General features: G+C 61.2%; 1 protein-coding gene across 3 annotated transcripts in view; it reads left to right on the forward strand.

Moving 5' to 3' along the window:
- CACNA1S (calcium voltage-gated channel subunit alpha1 S) overlaps nt 1-23,308 on the forward strand; it is a 59,498-nt gene extending 36,190 nt beyond the window's left edge. For 2 of the 3 annotated variants that reach the window (XM_074351540.1, XM_074351543.1), the window contains 25 exons: nt 1,150-1,256; nt 1,713-1,800; nt 1,988-2,095; nt 2,892-2,944; nt 3,187-3,333; nt 3,745-3,946; nt 4,356-4,514; nt 5,973-6,083; nt 6,620-6,703; nt 11,654-11,710; nt 12,525-12,653; nt 12,782-12,847; nt 13,556-13,647; nt 14,264-14,423; nt 15,338-15,465; nt 16,225-16,321; nt 16,641-16,743; nt 17,606-17,707; nt 17,980-18,104; nt 19,487-19,615; nt 20,265-20,515; nt 21,474-21,559; nt 22,228-22,319; nt 22,526-22,663; nt 22,780-23,308. In XM_074351540.1, coding sequence (XP_074207641.1) covers nt 1,150-1,256; nt 1,713-1,800; nt 1,988-2,095; nt 2,892-2,944; nt 3,187-3,333; nt 3,745-3,946; nt 4,356-4,514; nt 5,973-6,083; nt 6,620-6,703; nt 11,654-11,710; nt 12,525-12,653; nt 12,782-12,847; nt 13,556-13,647; nt 14,264-14,423; nt 15,338-15,465; nt 16,225-16,321; nt 16,641-16,743; nt 17,606-17,707; nt 17,980-18,104; nt 19,487-19,615; nt 20,265-20,515; nt 21,474-21,559; nt 22,228-22,319; nt 22,526-22,663; nt 22,780-23,031 — 3,066 coding nt within the window. In that variant the 3' untranslated portion in view covers nt 23,032-23,308. The remainder of the gene's footprint in view (nt 1-1,149; nt 1,257-1,712; nt 1,801-1,987; nt 2,096-2,891; nt 2,945-3,186; nt 3,334-3,744; nt 3,947-4,355; nt 4,515-5,972; nt 6,084-6,619; nt 6,704-11,653; nt 11,711-12,524; nt 12,654-12,781; nt 12,848-13,555; nt 13,648-14,263; nt 14,424-15,337; nt 15,466-16,224; nt 16,322-16,640; nt 16,744-17,605; nt 17,708-17,979; nt 18,105-19,486; nt 19,616-20,264; nt 20,516-21,473; nt 21,560-22,227; nt 22,320-22,525; nt 22,664-22,779) is intronic. The other variant, XM_074351542.1, reaches the window with a different exon arrangement.
- The last annotated feature ends 641 nt before the right edge of the window (nt 23,309-23,949 follow it).

Here is a 23,949-nt window from a genome sequence, read left to right on the forward strand (position 1 = left end):
TGAGCTCCTCAGCGAAGCACTGTCAGTGTCGGTGAAGCGTTGGGCACTTTCCTCCAGAGTGAAGGCACAGTAGCCTAGGAGTAGACTCGGGAGCAGCAGTTTGTTCACAGGCCTTTGTTACCAGTGACTGAGAGACCTTCTCCTAGGACCCCAGAGAAGTGACCGCTGACCTGGGTGGGCTTCTGGCAGCTCCGCCCGACCCTCCCACTCCCTGTCCACAGCGCATCACTCCTGTTTCTCAAGGTGGACACGCTAGGTTCACACCACGATGGTGGGGACTGGGGATCAGAGACCCAGTAGCCCCAGCTTTCACCTCCATGACCCAGGAGGGGAGTGGCGAGCCGGGCAGGGGGAGCAGGCCCGGAGCAGGCTGCAGTGTGAAAGGTGGACAGTCCGTTCTTTCAGGGCCTTGATTTTTAAGGGTTGATCAGAGGGAGATAGTGGCTTCCCTGAGGTCCAAGAGGACTTCCTGAAGGTGGTGATTTTAGGCCTTGGAGTTGGATAGGACTCCATCAGAGAGAGGAGGGGCCGCTCAGGAGGACAAGACAATGACAAATGCATTGTAAAGCAATGTTTGGGACATGCTCAGAGAGGAGAAAGTGGCCCCTCTGGGCTGGTGTATAGCATACATGCAGGGGAGTCGGGGGTCTCGGTTTAGCAGCTGGAAAGGGAAGTTGAGATGAAATCATACAGGGCCTTGAATGCCAGGAAAGGCTTCAGCTGGCCAGAATTTAAGGGCGTTGCGTGTTTGTGCGGGGGCGTGGGAGATCACTAGGGACCACGTGAAAGACGCTGAGAGGCGAGTGAGAAGGCGGGTCCAGGGATGTGGAGGAGGAGGGGGTCAGAGGCCTGAGCAAGGCTTCCAGCGCCTGACAGCAGCTCAGCCTGACCCAGCAATGCCCAGCGCGCAGCTGGCTCCTGAGGACGCTTTCCGGGGCGGAGGAGCAGTTGTACGGCTCTGCAGGGGGTGGGGCGGCTCTCCCTGCCATGGTTCCGTGCGGAAGGAGCCCCAGGGCTCCCATGGCCTTGCTGCCTGGGAGAGGTCCCCGTGCCCCCAGAGCCAGGAGCAGAGGGTGGGGCAGTGCGCTGAGGACCCAGCAAGGAGAGTCCCCAGTCTCCTCCCCCCCGGGGTGCTGCCTCTCTCCCCAGATGACCACCTACGGGGCCTTCCTGCACAAGGGCTCCTTCTGCCGCAACTACTTCAACATGCTGGACCTGCTGGTGGTGGCCGTGTCCCTCATCTCCATGGGACTTGAGTGAGCGAGGCGGCCCGGGGTCCCAGAGGGGGAGCCCACCAATGCTGGTTGGTCGGCACCGAGCCGCAAGGGGAGGGTCTCTCGGGGCCACTGATGGGGGTCGAGGGTCCCTTGGGTTGTCCCCAGCTGGACTGAAGTGACAGGGCTTAGTGGGTAGGGCGTGTGCTGCAGACCAGGAGGGGGTGCAGAGGGGAGAAGGTGGTCCTGCCCTGCCCCACGGGGAGCATGGCCCCTGTGTCCAGGCGCTCCCGTCTGATGGGAGAGGCGGGGTCTGGGGCAGCCCTGGAGGAAACCCTTACAACAGTGATGCAAGACTAGCCCAGGGAGGAGGGCCCCTTTATCCCAGGCAGGAGCACAGGCAGCTTGAGGGAAGGGCTGAGTGTGGAGAGCTGGGGGCAGGCGGCAGGTGGAGGGCTGGAGAGGGCAGCCCTCAGCACCCTCCTGCCGCTCCCCCAGGTCCAGCACCATCTCTGTGGTGAAAATCCTGAGGGTACTGAGAGTGCTCCGACCACTCCGGGCCATCAACAGAGCCAAAGGGCTGAAGGTGAGAGAGGGCCCGGCAGGACCCCGGCAGGGACAGGGCTGCCAGGGCTGACCCCGGACATCTCAGCCCAGCCACCAGGGGTGAGGGGGAGGCTGGGCAGCCGTGCCGCCCACGGACCCCTCTCTGCCCCCCACAAGCTGGGACTGGTGACGAGGCGGGGACCACGCTGACTGGCCTCCCTCTGCAGCACGTGGTGCAGTGCGTGTTTGTGGCCATCCGCACCATCGGGAACATCGTCCTGGTCACCACGCTGCTCCAGTTCATGTTCGCCTGCATCGGTGTCCAGCTCTTCAAGGTGAGCCCTGGCCTGCCCTCACTTCCCCAGCTCCGGTGCCAGCTCTCGGGCCAAGGCAGGAGCTGGCCCATTTCCCTTCTAAGCAAAGGAGCCCTGCACTGTGAAGGCAGAGGTCCAGCACACACAGGTTTAGGGCGAAGCTGTCGTGAGTCTGAATTGGGCTCCTGGGTGATGTCCCTCCCCAACCCCCAGGCTCTGCGGGCCACCATCACCACCAGTACCTGCTGTCCTCCTGGCTGTCCCGGGTGAAGGCCCCACCTGCCGGCCCTGCCACCACCCTCCCTGCTACTCCCCCCCACCCCTTCACCCCGCCGGGCTGTCTGACACACGCCCGCCCCGCCCCAGCAGCTCCGGCTCCTCAGGCAGCTGGGCCTCTGCCCTCTGCGCCTGCAAGTGGGCCTGGCGTCCTTCATCTTCCCGGGAGCTGCCAGGGGTGGGGTCACCCGTGTCGCGTCTGGAAGCTGCCCTCCTGCTGCTCTCACTTTCCTGGGGGACCTTGTCTTTTCACTTCCACCTGGAAATCAGTGTATTTCCCTTCCTCAGGCCCAGCCTGGGGCACCCAGCAAACACTCAGTCCTCTAAGGAGCTGGCTCCCCGCCTCCCGGCTGTCTGCCCGGCGGGGGCCTCAGGGTGGCTGAGGGACCAGTGGGCTGTCCTGGGGCCTTGCCTTGATGGTCAGGCTGCCCTCCGCCCTCCAAGAGGAAGACCCAGGCCCTGCCTTCCCTCCTCCCTTCCACTGCATCTTTCAATCCTGTTTCCATGACAGCCTGTCTCCCTTCCTCCCTCCCGGATGCAGGGGAAGTTCTTCAGCTGCAATGACGTGTCCAAGATGACAGAGGAGGAGTGCAGGTGTGCATGCCGGAGGGACCCCTGCATGGGGAGGGGCTGGCCTGAGGGGCAGGGTGGTCTTCCCACTGGGGGACTGAGGAACCTGGGCCCAGGAAGGACCCTCACAGAAACCCCTCCCTTGGGTGACCCTGGTCCAGACCTCCCCTCTTTCCTGCACCTTCACCCTCAGGGCCTGGAGGATGGGGGGCAGGTGGGGCGAGGAACCATGTGCACAGTGCGGTGACCGGGCCCCCCCACCTCAGGGGCTACTACTACGTGTACAAGGATGGGGACCCCACGCAGGTGGAGTTGCGTCCCCGCCAGTGGATACACAACGACTTCCACTTCGACAACGTGCTCTCGGCCATGATGTCACTCTTCACGGTGTCCACCTTCGAGGGATGGCCGGAGTGAGTGGGGACTGGGACCCTGCCCACCCAGCTTCGGTCGGGGCCATACCAGGGGGCCACCCACACCATCTTACACTCTGCCAAATGTGGCAGGTGCTCAGCAAGCCACACGGTGTGCGTGCAGGACTGGTGTGCTGACTGGTCCCTCGAGAGACAGCCCAACCAGGGGACTCAAGTGGAAGTGGGCCTCTCTGCCCGCAGGGGAGCCCGACTGGGCGATGAGGGGGGCGCGGTGTGTCCCATTCCAGGATCTGGTCCAGCCTCCTGGCAGGGTCCTAGCTCCTCCCCCATTGCGTGACTGCCTGGAAAGCCGGCTTGGGTCTCCATGTCCAGTGGAATGAAGCCCACCCTTCCTGGCCTAGCTCCGCCTCAACACCCAGCCCAGCCCAGCCTTCCCTCTGCCCTCCCCAGGCTGCTGTACAAGGCCATTGATGCTAACGAGGAGGACAAGGGCCCCGTGTACAACCACCGCGTGGAGATGGCCATCTTCTTCATCATCTACATCATCCTCATTGCCTTCTTCATGATGAACATCTTCGTGGGCTTTGTCATCGTCACCTTCCAGGAGCAGGGGGAGACGGAGTACAAGAACTGCGAGCTGGACAAGAACCAGGTAGCTGCTGGACTGCCTGCCAGAGGCCTCTGCCGGCCCAGCCGAGGCTTGGGGCAGGGAAGAGGGCCCTCAGGCGGGGGCAGGGTGACCCCACACCCTCCATCTGATGCCCAGCCCCACCTCCAACCCATCTCCCATCTGAAGCAGCACGCAGTGGTCAGGTGGGGTTTCCTCTTGGAACCTTCACAATCCCCAGAGCCCCTGGGACGGGGGAGCCGTGCTAGGGATGGGCTCTGATGGCTTGTGGGTGGCTCGGTGGGGCTCTTCCCCTGAACAGCCCAGCAGGGGCCCTTAGCCACAGCTGCCCTTGGCCTGCTGAATGCTGGGTCCTCCAGCCCATGGACCTGGGCATGGGGAGGGCGGAGGGAAGGGCTCCGGGTGCTGACCTGCGCGCCATGTCCTGTCTCAGCGCCAGTGTGTGCAGTACGCCCTGAAGGCCCGCCCCCTGAGGTGCTACATCCCCAAAAACCCATACCAGTACCAGGTGTGGTACGTCGTCACCTCCTCCTACTTCGAGTACCTGATGTTTGCCCTCATCATGCTCAACACCATCTGCCTGGGCATGCAGGTGAGGGAGGACCCGAGACAGGCGCTGGACGGGCGGGGCCCGGGCAGGGCCTGGGGCGGGTCATGGTGGGATGGGCGGGGCCCGGGCGGAGCCTGGGGCGGGTCATGGTGGGATGGGCGGGGGCCTGGGGCGGGTCATGGTGGGCGGGGCGGGGCCCGGGCAGGGCCTGGGCGGGACATGATGGGCTTAGCGGGGGTGGTGGGGGGCTCTGGGCGGGACATGATGGGCTGGGCGGGGCCTGGGCGGGGCCTGGCCAGGTTCCAGGCTGGTAGCCCCAGCACACTCTCCTTGCACCTGCTACGGGCCAGACTCTGTGGTGAGGGGCTGTGCGGGGCAGAGGGGCTGTGCGCGGCAGAGGCAGTCTCTGGCCCTGTGGCCAGGCACTCAACAGGTTACTAAGGAGGTCATGCAAGCTCACGCATGACTGTGGACGTTCTGGAAGCAGGAGGCAGCTATGAGGAAGGCCCTGTCGGAAGTAGAACGTGCTCTCTGTTTTCCTTCTGCTACTGCAAATCTCGATGTTGGAGCTGGTTGGAATTTTGGCTCCAGTCCCAAGAAAAATGGATTTACTATTCACAGAACAGGTGTCTCTTCGGAGACGAGCACACTTTATACACAGTGTCATGAGCGGAAGCATCGTCATCAAGACTTAATTAAGCATTTGATCCCTTACGGGCCATATAAATAGAATCGCACAGTGAGCTCTATGGCCCAGGAGCCCAGACACAGCCAACAGCAGGACCACGCACTGCCCCGTCTGGACAGGGAGTCACGGAGCCACAGGCCCGGAGCAGACAGAGACTCACGAGCCACAGCTCAAGTTTGGGCCGAGCCAGGAAGCAGAATTAGGCAGCTCTGCCTAGACAGGGTGGGGCGGGGGCAGCGTTAGATCCTTCTGAACTGCCTGGGAAGGTTCTGTGGAAGAAGTGGGATTTTTGTCAACTTTCTTTTAAAAAGGGTGAGAGATTCCTGGGAGATGTCATAGGACATTGTTGTCAGGATGGTCGGAGTGGTGGGTCGAGGGGGCTAAGGTCATGGTCCAGCTGCCTCTCCATCATGAAGGCAGTGCGCAGGTACAGGAGGCTGGTGATGCCAGGGCCCCACCTGCAGGTGGTGGTGGTCCCAGCCTAGAACCAGGGGTCTTCCCTCCTAGTCCTGTGCCCGAAGGCTTCGGTAAGCCTGTCACAGAGCCTTGCTACAGGGCCCCTCCTGTCCTTCCAGAGCAGACTTGTGTGTGGATAACCCTGCTTGCAGGATCGGGTGGAAACCGTCTCCTCTTCCCCTCATGGACCCCCCACAGGGATGGGGCGTGGCCGTCAGACCTGCTAGGACTCTGGACACGACACAGCCAGAGCATGCTCCTCATTTTCTGAGACTAAAGAGAGGTGGGTGGGGGGCTCTGGGAGCCACCATGCAGGATGGGGAGCAGCCCCCAGCCCCTCCCCTCTGCCCCCCCAGCACTACAACCAGTCAGAGCAGATGAACCACATCTCAGACATCCTCAACGTGGCCTTCACCGTCATCTTCACCCTGGAGATGATCCTCAAGCTCATGGCGTTCAAGGCCAGGGTGCGTCCTGGGCCCACAGGGTGGGGCCTTTCCCTGGGGCCCTCCTCCCACCCCACACTTCCACCCCCACCTGCTCACCCCTGCCTGCAGGCCACTCAGGCTGCGCTTCCCCTGCCCCTTCTGTGAGTCTTTGTGTCCCCTCCTCCTTTTAAGCTTCTGAAGAGCAGTCCCAGGGCTGGGAAGTATCCTGCTGTGTCCTGGGTTCCCAAGCCCACTCCCACCCCCTCCCTCACCAGGTCTGCACCACAAGCCCAGACTGGGCTTCAAGTGGGGGTGTGGGGAGAAAGAGCCCCCCATGTGGACCGGGACCCCAGGCCCTATTTCCTGGCCATGCTGCCCTAGGAACACTTCATGCTCTGGAGGACCAGAGGCAAGGGCAGAGGTGCAGGGGTGGGTGAGGCCCCAACGCCACGGGGCAGTGGTGTCACGGCCCAACCCCACCTGGCCCTGGGGTTTTGCATCCCTCAGATGGGGCCGACTGCCCCTGCTGACTGCCGAGCCCCTTCCCCCATAGCTCACCTTGTCCCCTCCCCCAGGGATACTTTGGGGACCCCTGGAACGTGTTTGACTTCCTGATTGTCATCGGCAGCATCATCGACGTCATTCTCAGCGAGATCGACGTGAGTCAGGGTGGCGGGGCCACCACTGGGGCGGGGGGAGGAGCTTGTTCAGGCCACAGACACTTGTGGGGAACCCACTGTGCGTGCAGCCCAGCCCCTTGGTTATAAAGATGGAAAAGGCAGGGCTGTGGTCCTGAGAGCAGACACCTCAGACTCCCGGTGGACACAGTGAGGGGCCAGGCAGCCCACGGCCAGCACCGTCGTAGAAGGGAGAGGTCCTCTCTGGGCAGATGGTCAGGGGAGGCTTCAAGGAGGTGGCGCCACCTGAAGAGGGTGCAAGCACCACAGGCCGGAGCCCAGTCAACAGAAGGTTCAGGGCTCGCCGGGAGGTCCCTCCGGTTAGAAGCACGTGAGTGTGCCGGGGAGAGAAGGGGGTCCAGCTGGAGAGGCAAGTGGGGGTGGGGGTGTTGAATTGTGCATAGCCGGCAGTGGGGGGGCCCTGAACACCCTACACTTCTAAAAAGTTACTCTGGAGGTAAAGGGAGGAGGTGAGCCCTACGCAAGGTAGGCGGCCCCGTTGGGCAGGCGGCCATCCGTCTACTCCTCAGACGTTTACTGGGCACCTCCCCCTTGTGCTAGAGGTACCGCGTGAGCAAAAGTCTGGGGGGACCGGACAGAAAAACAGACTGTAAGGACACACGTGGCTGGTGCGACCGGTATGTGTGATGGAGACAGAGTGCAAGGGAATGCACCGGTGTGTCCAGGTGATATTTAAGCTCAGCCCTGCGTGAAGCAGGACACAGGCTGCCAGGTGCTGGGCCCCACCCTGCCGCAGGTAGGGGGTGAGGGCAGACTTTGGGGATTCCAGGAGGCCTGGTGGCCGGGCTGGAGAGTGATGGAGGTGAACCCAGAGAAAGAGGCCAGGGCTGGACCACATCAGTCCTTGGAAGCCGTGCTTAGGATCTTGGGTTTTGTCCTGAGCGAGATGAGAGCCCTTGGAAGTGTTTAAACCTGGTCTTTGCTTAGTTCTAAACGGACCCTTCTGGCTGCTGCGCTGAGCACAAGCTGTAGGGACGCTAGGGGCGCCCCGGGGGGTGGTCGGGGGTACCACGATGGCCCCGCTGAGGGACGGAGGTGACCAGAGCAGCAGAAGTGGTGAGGGGCAGTCATCACCTGGGTCTGCTTGGAACATCGAGCTGACAGTATTTGCTGATGAGCTTGATTTAGGGTGAGAGGGGAAAAAAATCAGCGGCGACGACAAGGATTTCGCCCAAGAAACTGAGCTTCTGTGTGTGCAGGTGGGGTGGAAACCGAGGGTCCCACTTGGGATGCGACCACTTAGGATGCTCTCGAGGCTTCCAGATGGAGGCGCTGAGTTGGCTTGGGTTTCCGAGCCCGGAGCCCAGAGGCTGGGTCAGACTAGAGATCTAATCTGAGACTCTAGGAATGAACTGGCATTTAGTCGTGGGAGTGGGTAAGATCCCCTACGGGAAGGAGGTGTTTAGAGAGCAGAGGTCCAGGGGCTGAGCCCTGTGGGCTCCGGTGTTTGGTGACTGGGGGCTGAGGAGGGATGGGCCATGGAGGCAGGGGGACTGAGAGAGGGGCGTCCCGGAGTCAGGAGCCCAGCACGTGCAGGAGACAGAGTGACGGTTGTGTTGAACATGGAGGAAGCGGGAGCTGTGCACCGACTGGGTTCCGGCAACACGGGACCAACAGTTTCACGGGAATCCCGAGAAGGGATGCCCGGCTGCAGTGGGCTGAGGAGAGGCAGTGCGGAGCGTGGGCCCGGACAGCTCTCTCGAGGTGTTTTGCCACAAAGAGAAATAGCCTAGAAGTTGGGGAGGGTGCAGAGCCAATGAGAAGTAAATTACAGCACATCCTGGGCTCATGGGAGTATCCAGCGCCGGGAGTGGGGAGTGGGGGGTCAGCGGGGGGAACTGCAGGAGCAAAGTCCTTGAGCGAGAGAGTGAGAGCCAGCACCCTGGGGAGGGCTGGCTCCCTGCAGCAGGAGGAACCCTGAGCGTGGGGCTGGACTCGGGCAGGAGCAGGAGAGCTCAGGGGCTCTGGGGGGAGCGGCGGGATGAGCTGAGCGCCAGCCCAGGGCCACGGGGAAGGAGGGCATCCAAGGGGACTTAGTGTCTCAAAGAGAAGGAAAACTAGGAGGCAGCCTCCTGACTTTGCTCTTGTGCTGGGGTTTGGGCGCTGGAGAGTAGGGATGCGTGTCTCTGGACACTTCGGCCCGGAGCCCAGGGTCACTCTGTCTCCAGCACTGGCAGCAGCTCCATAAACAAAGGGAGGTGACGGCCAAAGCCTGGGGGGGACCAGACGACTGCCTGGGAGTTGAGATTCCCTTGGAATTCAAGCCAGCGAGGCCACAGGGTGTGGGACCAGTTTGCCGTCAGTGCTGCGGGGTGAACGGAGTCTCTGTATTAGAGAGACTTCTTTCCTTCCCCTCTTAGAGGGAGTGCAAAGTTTACTCATTCATTTTTAAAATAATCAGTTAGTTACACAAAATATAGTGCAATTAGTCAAAAGCAATATCAAGTAACTTGTTTTTTAAGTGATTGTGCAGAGGAACTCTTTTTCATCAGAAGGCTAACGTTTTATTATGCTGTACACCAAAAGCTGAGATAACATTGTAAACTGACTGTATTTCAATTACAAAAAAAGAAAAGCTGGGGGAAAAAAAGCTACCATTTGCGAGGAATATGGCAGAGATAGGGAGGTGCACTTCAGTGATGAGATGTACCCCAATGGCTGAGTTCTAAGGGGTTTTGTAAGCTGATTGTTAAACACAGCCATTATGAAACAAGAAAAAATATAAACTTACAATCAAGTAAATTTTGAAACAAAAGTAAAAAAAATAAAGAATAAAAAAAATGAAGTGATCGTGCAATACAGTAATAGCGGTGGCTTTCCTAACTACACGGAGAATCACACAAAAGCACCTAGAAATATTGAAGAAATGTGCACATTGTCGCTTTTTCTTTCTTCCATTTATAATTTCCAACCTTCAGCTCTATTTCATGTCTTTTTGGTAGGTGGTATTAACACTGGAAGTTAAAGTGACAGGCCTCACAATTAGTGGCCATCTTCTTTGAATATTTCACTTTTCTATTTCCGGTGAATATAATCACCTTGCAACTGCATGATTCCTTCAGGCTAAGTCACATTTCGTATCTCAAAGAATGTGTTTTTCAATAAAGAGGGGCAGACTCTGGGGCTGACCCCTGCCCCAGTGGGTCTGCCCAAGGGGGTATCAGGAGAGGCCCAGCCCCAAAGTCAGGGTTCCCCTCTGCCCACCGATAAGCACCTCAGACTCTGCCAGCGCAGGACTGAACCTCTTGGGGGTGGGAGAGGAAGGGGGTGAGGGAGCAGCAGAGTACAGGACTGGGTCCATGTGCAAGGGGCCCTCAGCTCCTACAGGCTGAGCCCGGAAGGAGCGGCACCTTCTGGCTGTCAGGGGCAGGCCTGGCCTGGGGTCCTGTTCACCCTGTGCACAGGACAGGCGGGGACAGACAGAACTCCACCTGTGTCTAAGCCCATCCAGAGGGGCGGGGCCGATGAGGCAGGGTGGGTTCTGGACACACGAGGGTGCCCACTGGGCCTGTGTGTGCATTTCCACTACTCTCGGCTTTGCTGGGGAACAGCACCCCAAGGCCCCAGGGTCTGAGAGCACAGCCACTGCCTAAATTATAAATAGTTACTTCTTGAAGTTTGAAGTCTGTGTTGGGGAGGCCGGGATAAATCAGAGCAGTTTCTTTGCTGGAGGATGGCTGGAGGGTGTTGTTGGTCACCATCTGATTTTTAGGGACAGCAGATGTTTGCTGAAGTCATGTTCAGTCTTTGAATTTAAAAACTGATTTTCGTTCCTGTGTGTAAACCAGGGCACAGGCTTGGGCAGCACTGACTGCTGGCACTTTCTTCAGTGATGCAAATGTCCTGCTGGGTCCAGAGCAGTAGCCACGAGCCACGTGTGTCTGTTGGTCACTTGAAATGTGGCCCGTGCAGCTGAGGAGATGAATGTCTAAGTTTATGTAATTTTCGCTGTAGTCCGAATAGCCACGTGTGCCTGCTGGTGCCAGGCGGGCAGCACAGATCTGGAACACGGCTTGTCATCCCTGACTGCGTATTAAACCCCCCGGGCTGCATTTACACCTCGCAAAGCCAGGCCTAGCCCCGAGAAGCTGACTTAGTTGGCCAGCGTTGGGGAGTCAGCAAAGGTCTATGTTTTTAAGTTCTCTTGTGTGATTCTGACATGCAGCCTGGGCTGAGAACCAGGGATCCAGGTAAAAGCTGCCCTGGAGAACGCTGCTTGGTGGGAACCAGTCCCCCCACAAGTAATCAAGATAAAACAATGACTGGCCCTCCCAGGACTCCAGAACCAGGGCTTCTCCTGACACGTGGCCCAAGGGAGAAGCTCAGAGTAAACAGGAGAAAAAAGCTGCTCCCACAAACCCCACGCCTGCCCTTTAAGAGCCTGGTCCCTGAGATAGAAGCCTTGGTCCTGCTCCCAGGTTGGGGGCAGAAACACATCTACTGGGGGGTCTCGGACTCCCCCAGAGGGCCTTGCCCCTGGAGGATGGGACCTCCATAAGGGCCTCAGCGGCACAAGGGAGCTGGCCAGCACCCCTGGACTCAGGGCGATGGGGTGTGACTCCCCTTGTGACCACGAGCAGGTACTTCCCCATGTCCCCCGGCCCCTGCAACAGCCCCACTGTCATAGACCCCAGACACACGGGCTGCATCTTGGAGGCAAGAAGGGACCCACCCATTTCCAGTCTCCCCTCCTCTTCTGGCTCCCTTGACCCCAGCCTGTCGCTGTTCCCACACCCCCACCCTCGACCTTGACTGCAGCCCCCTGGGGTCTTTACTCCCACCTCTCTGTCTTGTTCTCTCTTTAACTCTTCTGTGGTCTGTCCTTTCTGACGCCTCTCCTCACCTCCCTCCCACCGTGTCCCTCCTCCTCTCTCTCCTCCCTCCCTTCCCCTCCTCTCTCTCTCTCCACAGACTTTCCTGGCCTCCAGCGGGGGACTGTATTGCCTGGGTGGCGGCTGCGGGAACGTTGTAATTCCAGGCTGCATGAGCCTGCCCGGCTCGCCCGCCAGCTCTGCCCTGCAGCGTGCATGCGCGGCCTGGCCGCTGGACTGCATGGGGCGGGTGCACTCAGGGCCCCTTCCTCGAGCAGGCCCCGGAGGGTCCGGGTTGGGGTGGGGTGGGGGCTCTGTGCTGGAGTGTGCATGGATGCAGTGGCTTTCGTGGAGCCCTGGGAGACGGGGCATCTGGCTGATGGGAACATCCAGAGAGGACTGGATGGCACAGAACCTTAGTGACAGGCCACCAGCACCAAGCGTGTGGGGGCACAGAAGCCGGGCAGGGGGCTCTCCCCGGCCAGAGTCATCCGGTGTCTAACGCTGGCACATGGGCAGAGGCCTCCTGGCTTAGGACAGCCGTGTGCAGGGCAGGGTGGGGCGTGGCCACTGAATTGATGGCCACAGAGGAGCTGAGCTTCTGGAAGACTTTGCCCTGGGAGGACACTAGGGGAAGGGCCAGGAGAGCTGCCAGGGTCCTGGGCTCAGGGGCAGCTTGTGGGGAGGTGAGATGAGGCAGGAGCCCCAGGAGGGCAGGAGCTGGGCCCGGCCGCCCAGTCCCAGGGGCCGAATCCCCGTCCCCTCACTGCACTGCTTGGCGCCCCGCCCACCCCACCTCCAGCTGAGCCAGCCCTGGGCCCTGAGCCCAGGGAGGGTCAGTACGAGTGCCCAGCAGGGCCACCAGGTGGGCTGAAAGTCCCCCCACCGCGACAAGTCCCGCACACACTGCCCCTCCCGCCCGCCACGCCCTTCCTCCCCGCCCCAGACTGACCCGGGGCTGCGCCCCGCAGGACCCCGACGAGAGCGCCCGCATCTCCAGCGCCTTTTTCCGCCTGTTCCGCGTCATGAGGCTGATCAAGCTGCTGAGCCGTGCGGAGGGCGTGCGCACGTTGCTCTGGACCTTCATCAAGTCCTTCCAGGTGTGCGGGCGGAGGGCCTGCAGGGGCTGCCCAGGGTGGTGCCGGGGAGTGGGGTCCCCGCCGAGCTCTGGGAGGCGGGGCTGCGGGGCAGGTGGAGCGCGTGCCCTGAGCTCTGCCCTCACCCACAGGCCCTGCCCTACGTGGCTCTGCTCATCGTCATGCTCTTTTTCATCTACGCTGTCATCGGCATGCAGGTGAGGGGCGGGGAGGGGGGCAAGTGAGCCCTGGCCGGAGGGGCATCTGGATCTCCGGAGAATAGAGGGCAGGAGGGGCGACTGGGGAGGTCTAGCCAGTGTGCAGACTGGACCCTCCACCCACCAGGCCCCTGCCTTGTACCTCCTGGCAGACCAGGGCTCAGCTCAAAATGGAGGGAGATGGCGTTAGGGGAAGCAGCCCAGGAGGGACCCTGCAGACAGACAGATCAGGGCCAGACTGCTCTCCAAGGCCCCCACTAGAGGCTGGGGGATCTCAGACCACCCTCGCCTGGAGCCCACCCACCCCCTACACTGAGTCCCTAAGTCAGCCTGCGGCTAGGAAAACTGGTCCACTCCCCATAGCTGACCCTTGAACAACAGGGGTCTGAACTGCGCAGGTCTGCTGGTATGTGACTTTTTTCCATAAATACGCACCACCATGCTGCGCAGTTGAACCCACGGCTGTGGAACCGTGGATATGGAGGGCCCGAGGACTGGCTCCAAAGTTACACTGGGGTCTCGACTGCGTGGCGGTCGGCATCGCTAACCCAGCATTCCTCAAGGGTCGACTGCAGCCTGATTTATCTGGCTTCGGGTCTGACGTGGCCCGAACTGGGGAGGGTTTGGAGGAGATAGGGGCACCGGTGGGGAGGAGGTCAGCTGGGAGACGCTTCCAGGTACCGGAGCAGAGCCCTCTGGGATTTGCAGATGTTTGGGAAGATCGCCATGGTGGACGGGACCCAGATCAACCGAAACAACAACTTCCAGACCTTCCCCCAGGCTGTGCTGCTGCTCTTCAGGCAGGAGGCCCCACCGCCCCAACCGCGACCTGTGACCCCTGACTCCTGACCTGGCTTACTCTGCTCCAGTCTGCGGGAGGCAGGCTGGCTTCCTGCGTGGGGGCCCCGCACCTGGAAGGGCCGAGGCTCTGCTGTCCTTTTCCGATGGGAGCGCCGCTCCCCGCCGTACAGCCAGGGCTGCTTTCTAAGTCATTTTTGCACACGTGGTCCCTGCCTTCGTGTGCACTGTGCCCGGAATGAGGCAGCCAGCGCTGAGCAGGGTCCTGTGGATCCCTCCTCTCCTCTCACCCAGGCAGGAGATAGGTCGACCTGGAGGGTGAGGCCTCAGTGACCTCTGACCCCGCCTCCCTGGCTCAGCACCCTTTCCCTCTTGCTTCCCCACCATTGGCTGGAGTCCTGGACCCATCTTGCCCCTCCATCCAGGAAACTGCCTTTCCCCAGTCAGCTCCTGCCAGTTGGGTCCCGAGAGTGGTGGTGGGGGGGCAGCTCACACAGAGCTGCGGGGGAGCCCCCACTCTGGAGGGGCAGCCTGCCCGCACCGCCCGCCTGTGCTCACCCCGGCCGCCTCCCGGGGGGCCGCCGGGAGTGAGAGGCCCATGGAGCTCTTGTCCCCCAGGTGCGCCACGGGCGAGGCGTGGCAGGAGATCCTGCTGGCCTGCAGCTACGGCAAGCTGTGCGACCCCGAGTCGGACTACGCCCCCGGGGAGGAGCACACGTGCGGCACCAGCTTCGCCTACTACTACTTCATCAGCTTCTACATGCTGTGCGCCTTCCTGGTGAGCGGCCGCGGGGCGCCCTCCCCTCCTCCCTGTGCGCGCTGTCCCTCGGGGACCGGCTCGGGGACGCAGCAGCGCCGGGCTCCGGCTAGACTGTCCCTGTCCTGGTCGTCCTGGGTGTGGCTCGGTGTTCTGAGTGCTTTTCCATGCCCCAGAAGAGTTGCTGAAAGGTTTTACTTTTTACTTTTTCTTTTGCGGGAAGGGGTGTTAACAGTTAGTAATCAGGAGGATGTAGTGAGGTTCTGCCCTAAATAGTCCGGGGCCTCCAGTAAAGCCGTTCGCCGCCCCCCCTTCCTTGGAGGAGAAGGCTGCCCTCTGTGAGGAGGCTGGGACGCTGGAAACAAGGTCCCCCAGGAGGTCACTGTGCAGCTGGAAACAGCACCAGACGGCTTTGAGCCTCAGGGCGCTGTCTGCTCACGTCGAAGGCGAGAGCACTCAGCAGCCCTTGGCCCTTGCTCCCTCACCCTTTTTTTCCTATATTCACCAAAACGGTAGTTTGCATGTTTGATGTGTGCCTGGCCCTGCGCCCAGTGCAGGGACAGAAACAGGAACAGGACACAGTCCAGGCCCTGACGCCACTCACTGGGCACCAGGGGTCCACGTGCAGGAAGCCTTGCATTTCAAAGGGATGCCCGACAACAGAGAACCGGCGAGAGCAGCACAGCCGGCCCGGTGGCCCACGGCTCTCGGGTGTAGACCAGAGGCCGAGACTGGACTTGAAGGGAGAGCCCAGGAGCCCCGGCAGGGACCCCCCAGGGCCGGAGCACGGAGTGACACAGGCTGCTCGTGTTGGGTGGCGGTCGTCCGGGAGGGCTGGGATGCCGAGCCCAGGCAGGGAGAAGCTTGGACCCTGTGCCCCATGGACGGCCCCCGCCCGCCCCCATCCCACCTGCCTCCCTACTCTCCTCCTGCAGATCATCAACCTCTTTGTGGCCGTCATCATGGACAACTTTGACTACCTCACGCGGGACTGGTCCATCCTGGGTCCCCACCACCTGGACGAGTTCAAGGCCATCTGGGCAGAGTATGACCCGGAGGCTAAGTGAGTCCCGTCCGCAGGCTCTGTGCTGGGCCCTCCCTCAACCGTCCAGCCCTCATTCTAGACCCCGTCCGAGTGTCCGACAGGGAGTCATTCTCCACTCTAACAACATGTAGGCTTCCTCTCTCTTTATGATCCGAGGCCTGGGATCGGAGAACTGGACTTTCTCAGGGTCGGAGGGATCCCACAGCTCCCAGGGCAGGAGCCCCCTTCCCTTTATTGAAAATGGTCACCCAGCTACACACGGACACTTCTAGGAGCAGGGAACTCACTAGGCCCCGGCCACTCAGTGTGGCCAACTGACCAAGCGTCCAAGCTTGGTAAAAGTGCAGAGCCCCGGCCCCACTCCAGACTGTCTGGCTCCGAGTCTGCATCGCTGGTATCCTGACCCTCTGGGCACTCGTGTGCACTTTAACCCTGAGGAGCACGGCTGCCTTACACTGTTTCTAAGAAGGTAGTCACTTCACTCTCTATGACTGTTCCCAGAGGTCCGGTGCTGTGCCAACCATGCCCCGTATTATCTCACTTAATCTTTCCAGCACCGCCAACTCGGTCTCAAGCTCTCCACCAGTCCCTGGAGGGGGGCTTCCACCTCCCTTGATCCATGACCTCTACCTTTATTTATGCAATCCAAGAACCCCCAATTAGCTTCACTGAAACCCAAGGAAGGCTCCTGGCTCTCTTCCCCTCGGCCATTCTCTGAACAGGAAGGGAGGTCTGGGTGTGGCTGCCAGGTAGACCAGTCTGGGTGTCCCCCTGCAGGGGCAGAATCAAACATCTGGATGTGGTGACCCTGCTGAGAAGGATCCAGCCCCCTCTGGGCTTTGGGAAGTTCTGCCCACACCGGGTGGCATGTAAGGTAACAGAGCTGCCAGCGAGGGGAGCCCACCGCAGGGGCACAGGTGTCCTGGTGGGGAAGTCGGTGAGGCCGGATTGGATGAGGCATTTTATAGCAGTCATCTGTGGGGTCCCCACACCTCTCCCTGGGACCTACAGTCTGAGAGAGTCCCCAGCTCATCTCCCCCTGCCTCATGAAGAGCGTCCTGGTCAACCTCCCCACCCCGTCCTCCCCTCCCCTCCCCTCCCCTGCCCTGCTGGCCCTCAGTTCGGGGGAGGATGCCCGGCCTGGCTCGGGGGTCCCTGCGCGTCAGTAAACCCCCTCTCCTGCACGCCCGCAGCGGCTGGTGGGCATGAACATGCCCCTGAACAGCGATGGTACGGTCACCTTCAATGCCACCCTCTTCGCTCTGGTCCGCACAGCGCTCAAGATCAAGACGGAAGGTGAGGGCCTCTGGGTGCAGCCCCCTGCCCTCAGGGCTGAGATTCCAGCAGATCCTGCCATTCTTAGACCTAAAGGTGGGAAACAGGAGTTAGGGGAGAAGCAGAGGCAGGACCCGGACCACAGCCACCAAACCCTCATGCCTTCGGGGCTCTGCAGGGCGAAAGTCACCAAGGATGTGCTCCCGCACAGCTGTGTCTGACCCGGTCTGGGAAGTGGTGGTGTTCCCGCAGGGGTGGGGGCACCGGGGTTCCGTCTGGGCCGGAGCTACGGGGCGGCTGCTGGAGTTCCCACTTGGCCCCACTGAATCCGCAGGCCCCTGGCTGCCAGGAAGTCGGACGTGGTGGGAGCTGGGGAAGAGTCGGAGGGGAGGGGCTTGGCTTTGCCCCAGAGCCCTTGCACAGGGACCAGCTGCCCAGAGCCATCCCGCAGGGGCTCGGACCATCTCAGGCACCCAGGACAGCCACAGGGAAGGCTCCCCTGGGAGGTCAGGAAGAGGAGGCCGAGAGCCAGGGAGGAGCCACGTTGGCACAGTGGGGAGGCTGCCTGGTGTACCCAGGGTGGACCGGAGGGGACGTGGGGGACAAAAGAGTGTTTGGGGAGGCAGAGAATGGGGAGGATAGCCTCTAAAGTCAACTGCTCTGGGCACTGGGAGCCAAGGCCTGTGTGGAGTGAGTATGTGACCACGGGCTGGGCTGCCCCGGGGGCAGTGATGCCTCCCCCAAGGCCAGTGCCCAGCACAGCAGCTGCCAGAAGAGAAAACACAGCCAACGTTTGCCGAGTGAGAGTGCCCGGTGGCTTTGTCCAGGGCAGGCGGCTTGGCCTGTATGACTCTGGGGCCTCTCCGCTTCTCCCCGCCCCCAGGTAACTTCGAGCAGGCCAACGAGGAGCTGCGGGCCATCATCAAGAAGATCTGGAAGAGAACCAGCATGAAGCTCCTGGACCAGGTCATCCCTCCAATAGGAGGTGGGTGCTGCTGTGGGAGGCCAGAGCCCAGAGGCAGCCGCGGGGAGGGGATGAGGGCCTCTCCAGGGGGCCCTCTGGGAGTCTGAGAGTGGCCTGGTCCCCGTGGATACCCTGGGTGGACCCTATGGCAGCCATCACAGCTGCTCCAGCCTCAGCTGGAGACCGCCTGCCTGGTGGCCAAGTCAGCCAGAGGAGGGGTGGCCTGGTGACACGTGGCCCCCACGCTGACCCCGGCGTCAGATGCCCACCGGCCCCCGTTGGCTCCTCTGCAGATGATGAGGTGACGGTGGGGAAGTTCTACGCCACGTTTCTCATCCAGGAGCACTTCCGAAAGTTCATGAAGCGCCAGGAGGAGTATTATGGGTATCGGCCCAAGAAGGACACTGTGCAGATCCAGGTGAGCCCGACCTGGGCCCCGCGGATGTGCGCGCTGAGCCGGGCCTCCAGCTCCCTCTCTGCGTCCTTTGGGGCTGAGGGTGGAGGCACAGTGGGAAGGAGGGGCCGGGACAAGTGCGGAATGAGATGACAGCTCTGGGTGGTCCACCATGGAAGACACTTCAACCTCAAGGGAAGAACCAGGGGCTCTTCCATCTCCGGATGATATGATCGAAAATAACGGTCCCCTCCCTTGAACACTGGGGAGAGGTTTGCGTGGGATGAGGGCCGTGATCGCCAGAGGAAGCACGTTTCCTGGGGGAGGGGAGGTGCCTGAAATGAGCACCGGGTACGCGAAGACACTCACAACTTTGCGTTAGCTTACCTGTTCTTTATTTCAGTTTTTTATGTTAGGTATTTATAATGCCCATGATTGATACATCCAAAATAAACATATGCATTTGGGCTACGTGTTCAAAAATACATTTTAATTTTTACTTTGAAACAATCTCACCATTTTAAAAGTTGCCTGTATAATACAGAAACCTTTTTTCCCCCTGAGCCATTTGAAAGTAATTCCCAGTGTTCCATCAACCCAGAACACTTCAGTGTGTATTTCCTGCAGACAAGGCCATTCTCCTCCATAATCCTCCTGCATAACCACGAGGCAGCCACCAAAATCAGGAAATTCATGCGTTACTGCTGTGGAATCCTCAGGCCCCATGCAGGTTTCACCCATTGTCCCAGAAACGTCCTTTACAGCAGAAGGATCGGATCCGTAATCACACATTGCATTTAGGGGCCGTATCTCTTTAGTCTCTTCCACCTGGAACGGTTGCCCAGTTCTTCCTTGACACGACCTTGACACTTTGGAAGGTCACCGGCCAGGATGTCCCTCCATCTGGGTTTGTGTGATGTGTCCTGACAGACTGAGGACATGCATCTCAGACAGGAATGTCCCAGGAGGGTGCTGTGTTCTCACTGCAGACCAGCAAGTGACACCAGTTTTGACTGGTCCTGTTGCTGGTGATAAGAACTTTGATCAGCTCAAAAAATGGTATTAATGGATGGCAAGGGCAAGCAAAAGAGGTCGTCTGCCCAGAAGACTGTGCTGAGTGAAAGGGGTTTCCAACCTGGAGGCCTGGGCGGGTGAGGAACCGCCGTGAGGCTGAGAGAAGATACCTTGGGGACCATCAGGGTTTGGACTATCCCAGACAGAGCAGGACGTGGTGGCCTTGCGAAGCCCTGGGACACTGAATGAGCAGGAAGGCGTGGGGCTGGAGCTGGGCCTTTGGGAGGCCCTGGTTGCCAGGATCAGAAACGAGGGAGGCCGTGGGAAGCAGTGTGGCCTCCAGTCCTGGCTTGAGTTGGGGAGGGGTCACTGAGTCCCAGCTCTATCCCCAGGCCGGGCTGCGGACCATTGAGGAAGAGGCAGCCCCTGAGATCCGCCGCACCATCTCAGGGGACCTGATGGCTGAGGAGGAGCTGGAGAGAGCCATGGTGGAGGCCGCGATGGAGGAAGGGATATTCCGGGTGAGCCAGGCCGTGGTCTCCGCAGGGCACCCGCAGCAGAGAGGAGGCCGGGAGCCCAGCCGCACAGCGTGGAGGCTGAGGACCCCCACCTCCAACGTCTCTCAGGACTAGGAGTCAGTGGCCCCACCCGCTTCCTCTGCCATCCCTCCCTCTCTCCCCTCCCCACAAACCCGAGTCAACAGTCACCCCTCAGAAACCTTCCCTGATCAGATGCCCCACTGCTTCCCGCTTAGTCCTCAGCTCTGTCTCAGGTTCCTTCTGACACCAGCGAGCTGGAGGGTCCTTAATGACCACCTCGTTAAATTCCTTGGAATTCATGAGGAAACGGTGGCCCAGAGGGATGACCTGACATGTCCAACAACGTTTTAGAAGTTAGTTCTGGAGGTGGGACTACAGCCAGTCCTCCAGGCGCCCAGTTCCGGGCTCACTCACCGCCCGAGTTTCCCGTCCGGATGCCCGTCTCCCCCATGCAGTTCTCTCCATGTGCCCTGTCTGCACCATCAGGCTGAGAACTCTCCAAGGGGGTGGTCTCTTCCCCGGCCTCACAGCCCAGTCCATTGTCCTCTGGCCTCACTCCCACTGTCCGCGGTGGCAGCCCCCCGCACTTCCCTGTCTCTGCTCTCAGTACCCCCCTCCTCCTGGCCCACAGAGGACCGGAGGTCTGTTCGGCCAGGTGGACAACTTCCTGGAAAGGACCAACTCCCTGCCCCACGTCATGGCCAACCAGAGGCCCCTCCAGTTCACTGAAATAGAGATGGAGGAGCTGGAATCGCCTGTCTTCTTGGAGGACTTCCCTCAGCATCCAAGCACCAACCCCCTGGCTCGAGCCAACACCAACAATGCCAATGCCAACGCCACGGGTGGCAACAGCAACCATGGCAACCGCTGGGCGTTCTCCAGGTAATGGCAGTAACTGTCAGCCCGGGATGTGGGGGCACTGGGGTGGGGCTAGGCAGACGCAGTTGGCGGTTCAGGCTTTTCGGGGACCCCGAAGTGTGGACGGTGTGCCTGTGCGCCCTTTGGGACCCAGCCTGAGCCTTGATACGAGGGGCCGGCCTGGGCTGCAGAGACTCCTCTGGCCAGCAGGGGGCAGCCTCGGGTCGGCGTTGGCCTCGGTGCCCAGCTGTTGTTCTATTGTCTGCGACAGGTCTGGGAACTGAACACACAGGTTAGGAGAGAGACTTTGGAGGCGGCACATTGTAGGAAAACCTAAACTATTAAGGTTTGGCCATTGGGTTTGGGTTTGGGTTCCAGGTGGTTCCCCATCTCACCAACCCTGGGCTGTAGACTGCCATGAAAACCAGCGGGGTGAGGGGAGAGGGTCCTGTGGGCTGGGCTCGGAGCAGAGCTCTGCTCCAGACGGGAGGCTTGGTGACTGGGGTTCTCTGGCCTGGAAAGGCTGAGCCCCGCCCCCAGGACCGGGCAGGACAGGGCAGAGGCCAGGTGAGAAGCTCCTTCCCAGGTCAGCGCTGCCTGCGCCCCCTCCCGCCAGAGACCCCCCCACGCAGCCCGCAAGCCCTGCGGGGCGCCACGGGGTGCTGGGTGCTGGACGTGCAGAAGCATCAGGCAGTCTCTTTGGGGGGGTGGGCTGTCATGTGATCCGACTGTGGCCAAACAATCTCAGAGAGTAGGTCCTGAGAATGCAGAGGGCGTTGACCGCCACAGGCCGGAAAGGCCTAGAACCAAACTAGTTAGGGACATCGAGGGGGCTTCCAGAACCACAAACTCTGCGGCTGGGACGCCCCACGACCAGAACAATGGGTTAGACCCTGGGGAAAGGGTGTTGGGCTCACAGAGGGGCAGGGGCGGCAGGAGAGCCAGCAGCCTCCCTGGCTCATCGGCCGTGTTTCCATTTCAGTGTCCACTACGAGGGGGAGTTCCCGGGAGAGACAGAGACACCTGCCGCCAGGGGAGGAGCCTTTGGCCAGCACTGGGGGACCCTGGGTCAGTCTCTCATCTGCTCCCGAGGGACTGACCATCTCCCAGAGAGGCCTGGGGAGCCCTGCTCCTCTGTACATTTGGGGAACCTGGCTGGGAGCCTGTGGCCCAGCAGAGAAGAAGGGTGTCACCTGGGTGGCTGAGTGAAGTGAGGGGGATGTGCACTGTGAGGGGGCCTCCCTGGGCCCTCCAGAGAGCTTACACACACCCCTCCTGGCCCGAAGGATAGCCAGACACACAGACACCTCAGCTCTGACCTTCAGCTGATGACCTGGCAATCAGTCTCCCAGCAGGTCCTAGACTGGCTGTGTGTCAGCAGATCCCTGAGGACGCTGGGGTTCACAGGAGCTGGGGGTGCTTGCTTGTCCTGCTCCCCAACACACACACACACACACTCTCAAACACACACTCACACAGGAGACCAGCTTGGCCTCAGTTGGCCAGACTCGGGCCCTCCCCAGCCCACAAGGACAGAGACCAGGCCAAGGTGCTTGGTGGGTGGAGGGCAGTGGGGAGTCCTGCCCGGCCTGGGGTTGGTTGGCCTCAGCTCAAGTCCACTGTCCAGGGCCCGAGGATCTCAGGGTGGGGCAGACTGGCCAGGTGGAGCTGTCTTGATCCGGGACCCCCGGGCAGGAGTCAGCAGCCCCTCTTGGCCTCCCCCCACCCTGCCACAGGCCCCCACAGCAAATCCTGTGTGGAAAGGCTGAAGGGACCTCGGACCCAGAGAGCTGTGCCCGGAGCGCAGGCACCTCCCACCCCTTGCCAGGTAACGGGACAGAGGCTGGGAGCAAACTCCAGACGGAGGAAGGGAGGAGGGTAATTTGCTGGCAATTGCAGGATGGACAGGACTCTTCTGGTTCCTCCCCTTCCTGGAGATCTTGCCAGGGGCTCCCTCTGAGGAGCTGAGGCTTCCCAGATCCCAGGGGGGTCTAGCAACCCCGTGGGGTCTTTGCTTTCATGTATTTGGACCAGGCGTGGGTGGAGTCTCCCGTGGCTGAGGAGAGGAGCCCCACACCAGAGTCCCTGCCCAAGGAGGCACCGCCTGGCAATAGGACTGAGGACCGCACCCCCAGGTGCCCAGCTCCAGCCACAGCCCTGCTGATCCGAGAGGTGAGTGGGGGCTGTGATGGCACCAGCTGCCATTCCGAGGTGGCCCTGTGATGGCCTGGGTGGGGAGGGGTAGGGCTCCCCGGGAAGACCCCACCGACCTCCTCTCCTCCCGGCAGGCTCTGGTTCGAGGGGGCCTGGACACCCTGGCAACTGATGCTAACTTTGTCAAGGCGACAGGCCAGGCCCTGGCCGAGGCCTGCCAGATGGAACCAGAGGAGGTGGAGGTGGCAGCAGCAGAGCTTCTGAAGGGGCGTGAGGCCCCAGAGGGCGTGGCCAGCGCCCCGGGGCGCTTGGGCCTCGGGTCCTCCCTGGGCAGCCTCGACCAGCTTCAGGGCTCCCAGGAGACCCTTATTCCCCGCAGGCTGTGAAGGCCGCGTGGCCAGCGTGGGCTTAGAGCGAGCCTGGCCGAGGGTGGGGCCAGGGAGGGCTCGGCCCGCCACGCCGCTGCAGCCTCCCTGTCTCAGCAGCTAGGCGGCAGGCCGGTGGGGGTGGTCAGGAACCACCTCCAAGATCGGGAGGGAGGCTGACAGCCCTTCTCCTCACCAGCAAGGGGTGCGACTGGGTGCAGTTTCTGATGTCATTCAAACAGGCCTGGGCAGTGGCAGCAGGACATTAAAGTCTTGGGCCTGTGGCAGGGCACCCACCCTCTGCTTGTCTCCTTTCTGGGGCCCTTTGACACGCACTCTCCCCTCGCCCATTCCCGCGGAAGGGCCGTCTGGACTGGTCCCTGCAGGAGCAGAGAGAGGCCCAGTGCAGAGAGCGTGGGCTCTCCTGGACGTCCGCGGCCTCCTCCGCCGGCCGGGGTCCTGCGGGCAGCTCTCCAGCCGCTCTGCCCCGAGTGCTCCATCCACACGGCCCCAGGGCCTCCCCTGGGCTCTGCTCACGGCCCGGGGCACCCAGGCCTGCAGTGCCCAGGCCTGCTCTCCACGCCGAGTACATGAGTGAAGGACCAGGAGCTGCTGTCCACCAAGTGCCCCACAGACACTGCCCTCCATGGGGGTCCCGGCACGTTCTGTTTACAAAGCACTTTCATACACAGTATCCGCTGCATCTCCCACGGCCTCACAAGGTGGCTTTGGAGTCCACACTAAAGGTGGGCGTTGGAGGCACTGAGAGGGCATCTGGCATGCCTGCATCACACAGCCAGTGAGGGCAGACCGGCCCCGGGGTGACTTGCCCTTCACTGGGCAGATGCTCTGTCCTCACCTGCCCCCATCAGCTCGCCCTCTGTGCCCCTGTGCACCTCGCAGCACCCCCAGGAGGGCTCCTTGGCTGCCGCAGACTTG

This window comes from Camelus bactrianus, chromosome 23 (assembly GCF_048773025.1).
Source record: "Camelus bactrianus isolate YW-2024 breed Bactrian camel chromosome 23, ASM4877302v1, whole genome shotgun sequence".
Lineage (NCBI taxonomy): Eukaryota > Metazoa > Chordata > Mammalia > Artiodactyla > Camelidae > Camelus > Camelus bactrianus.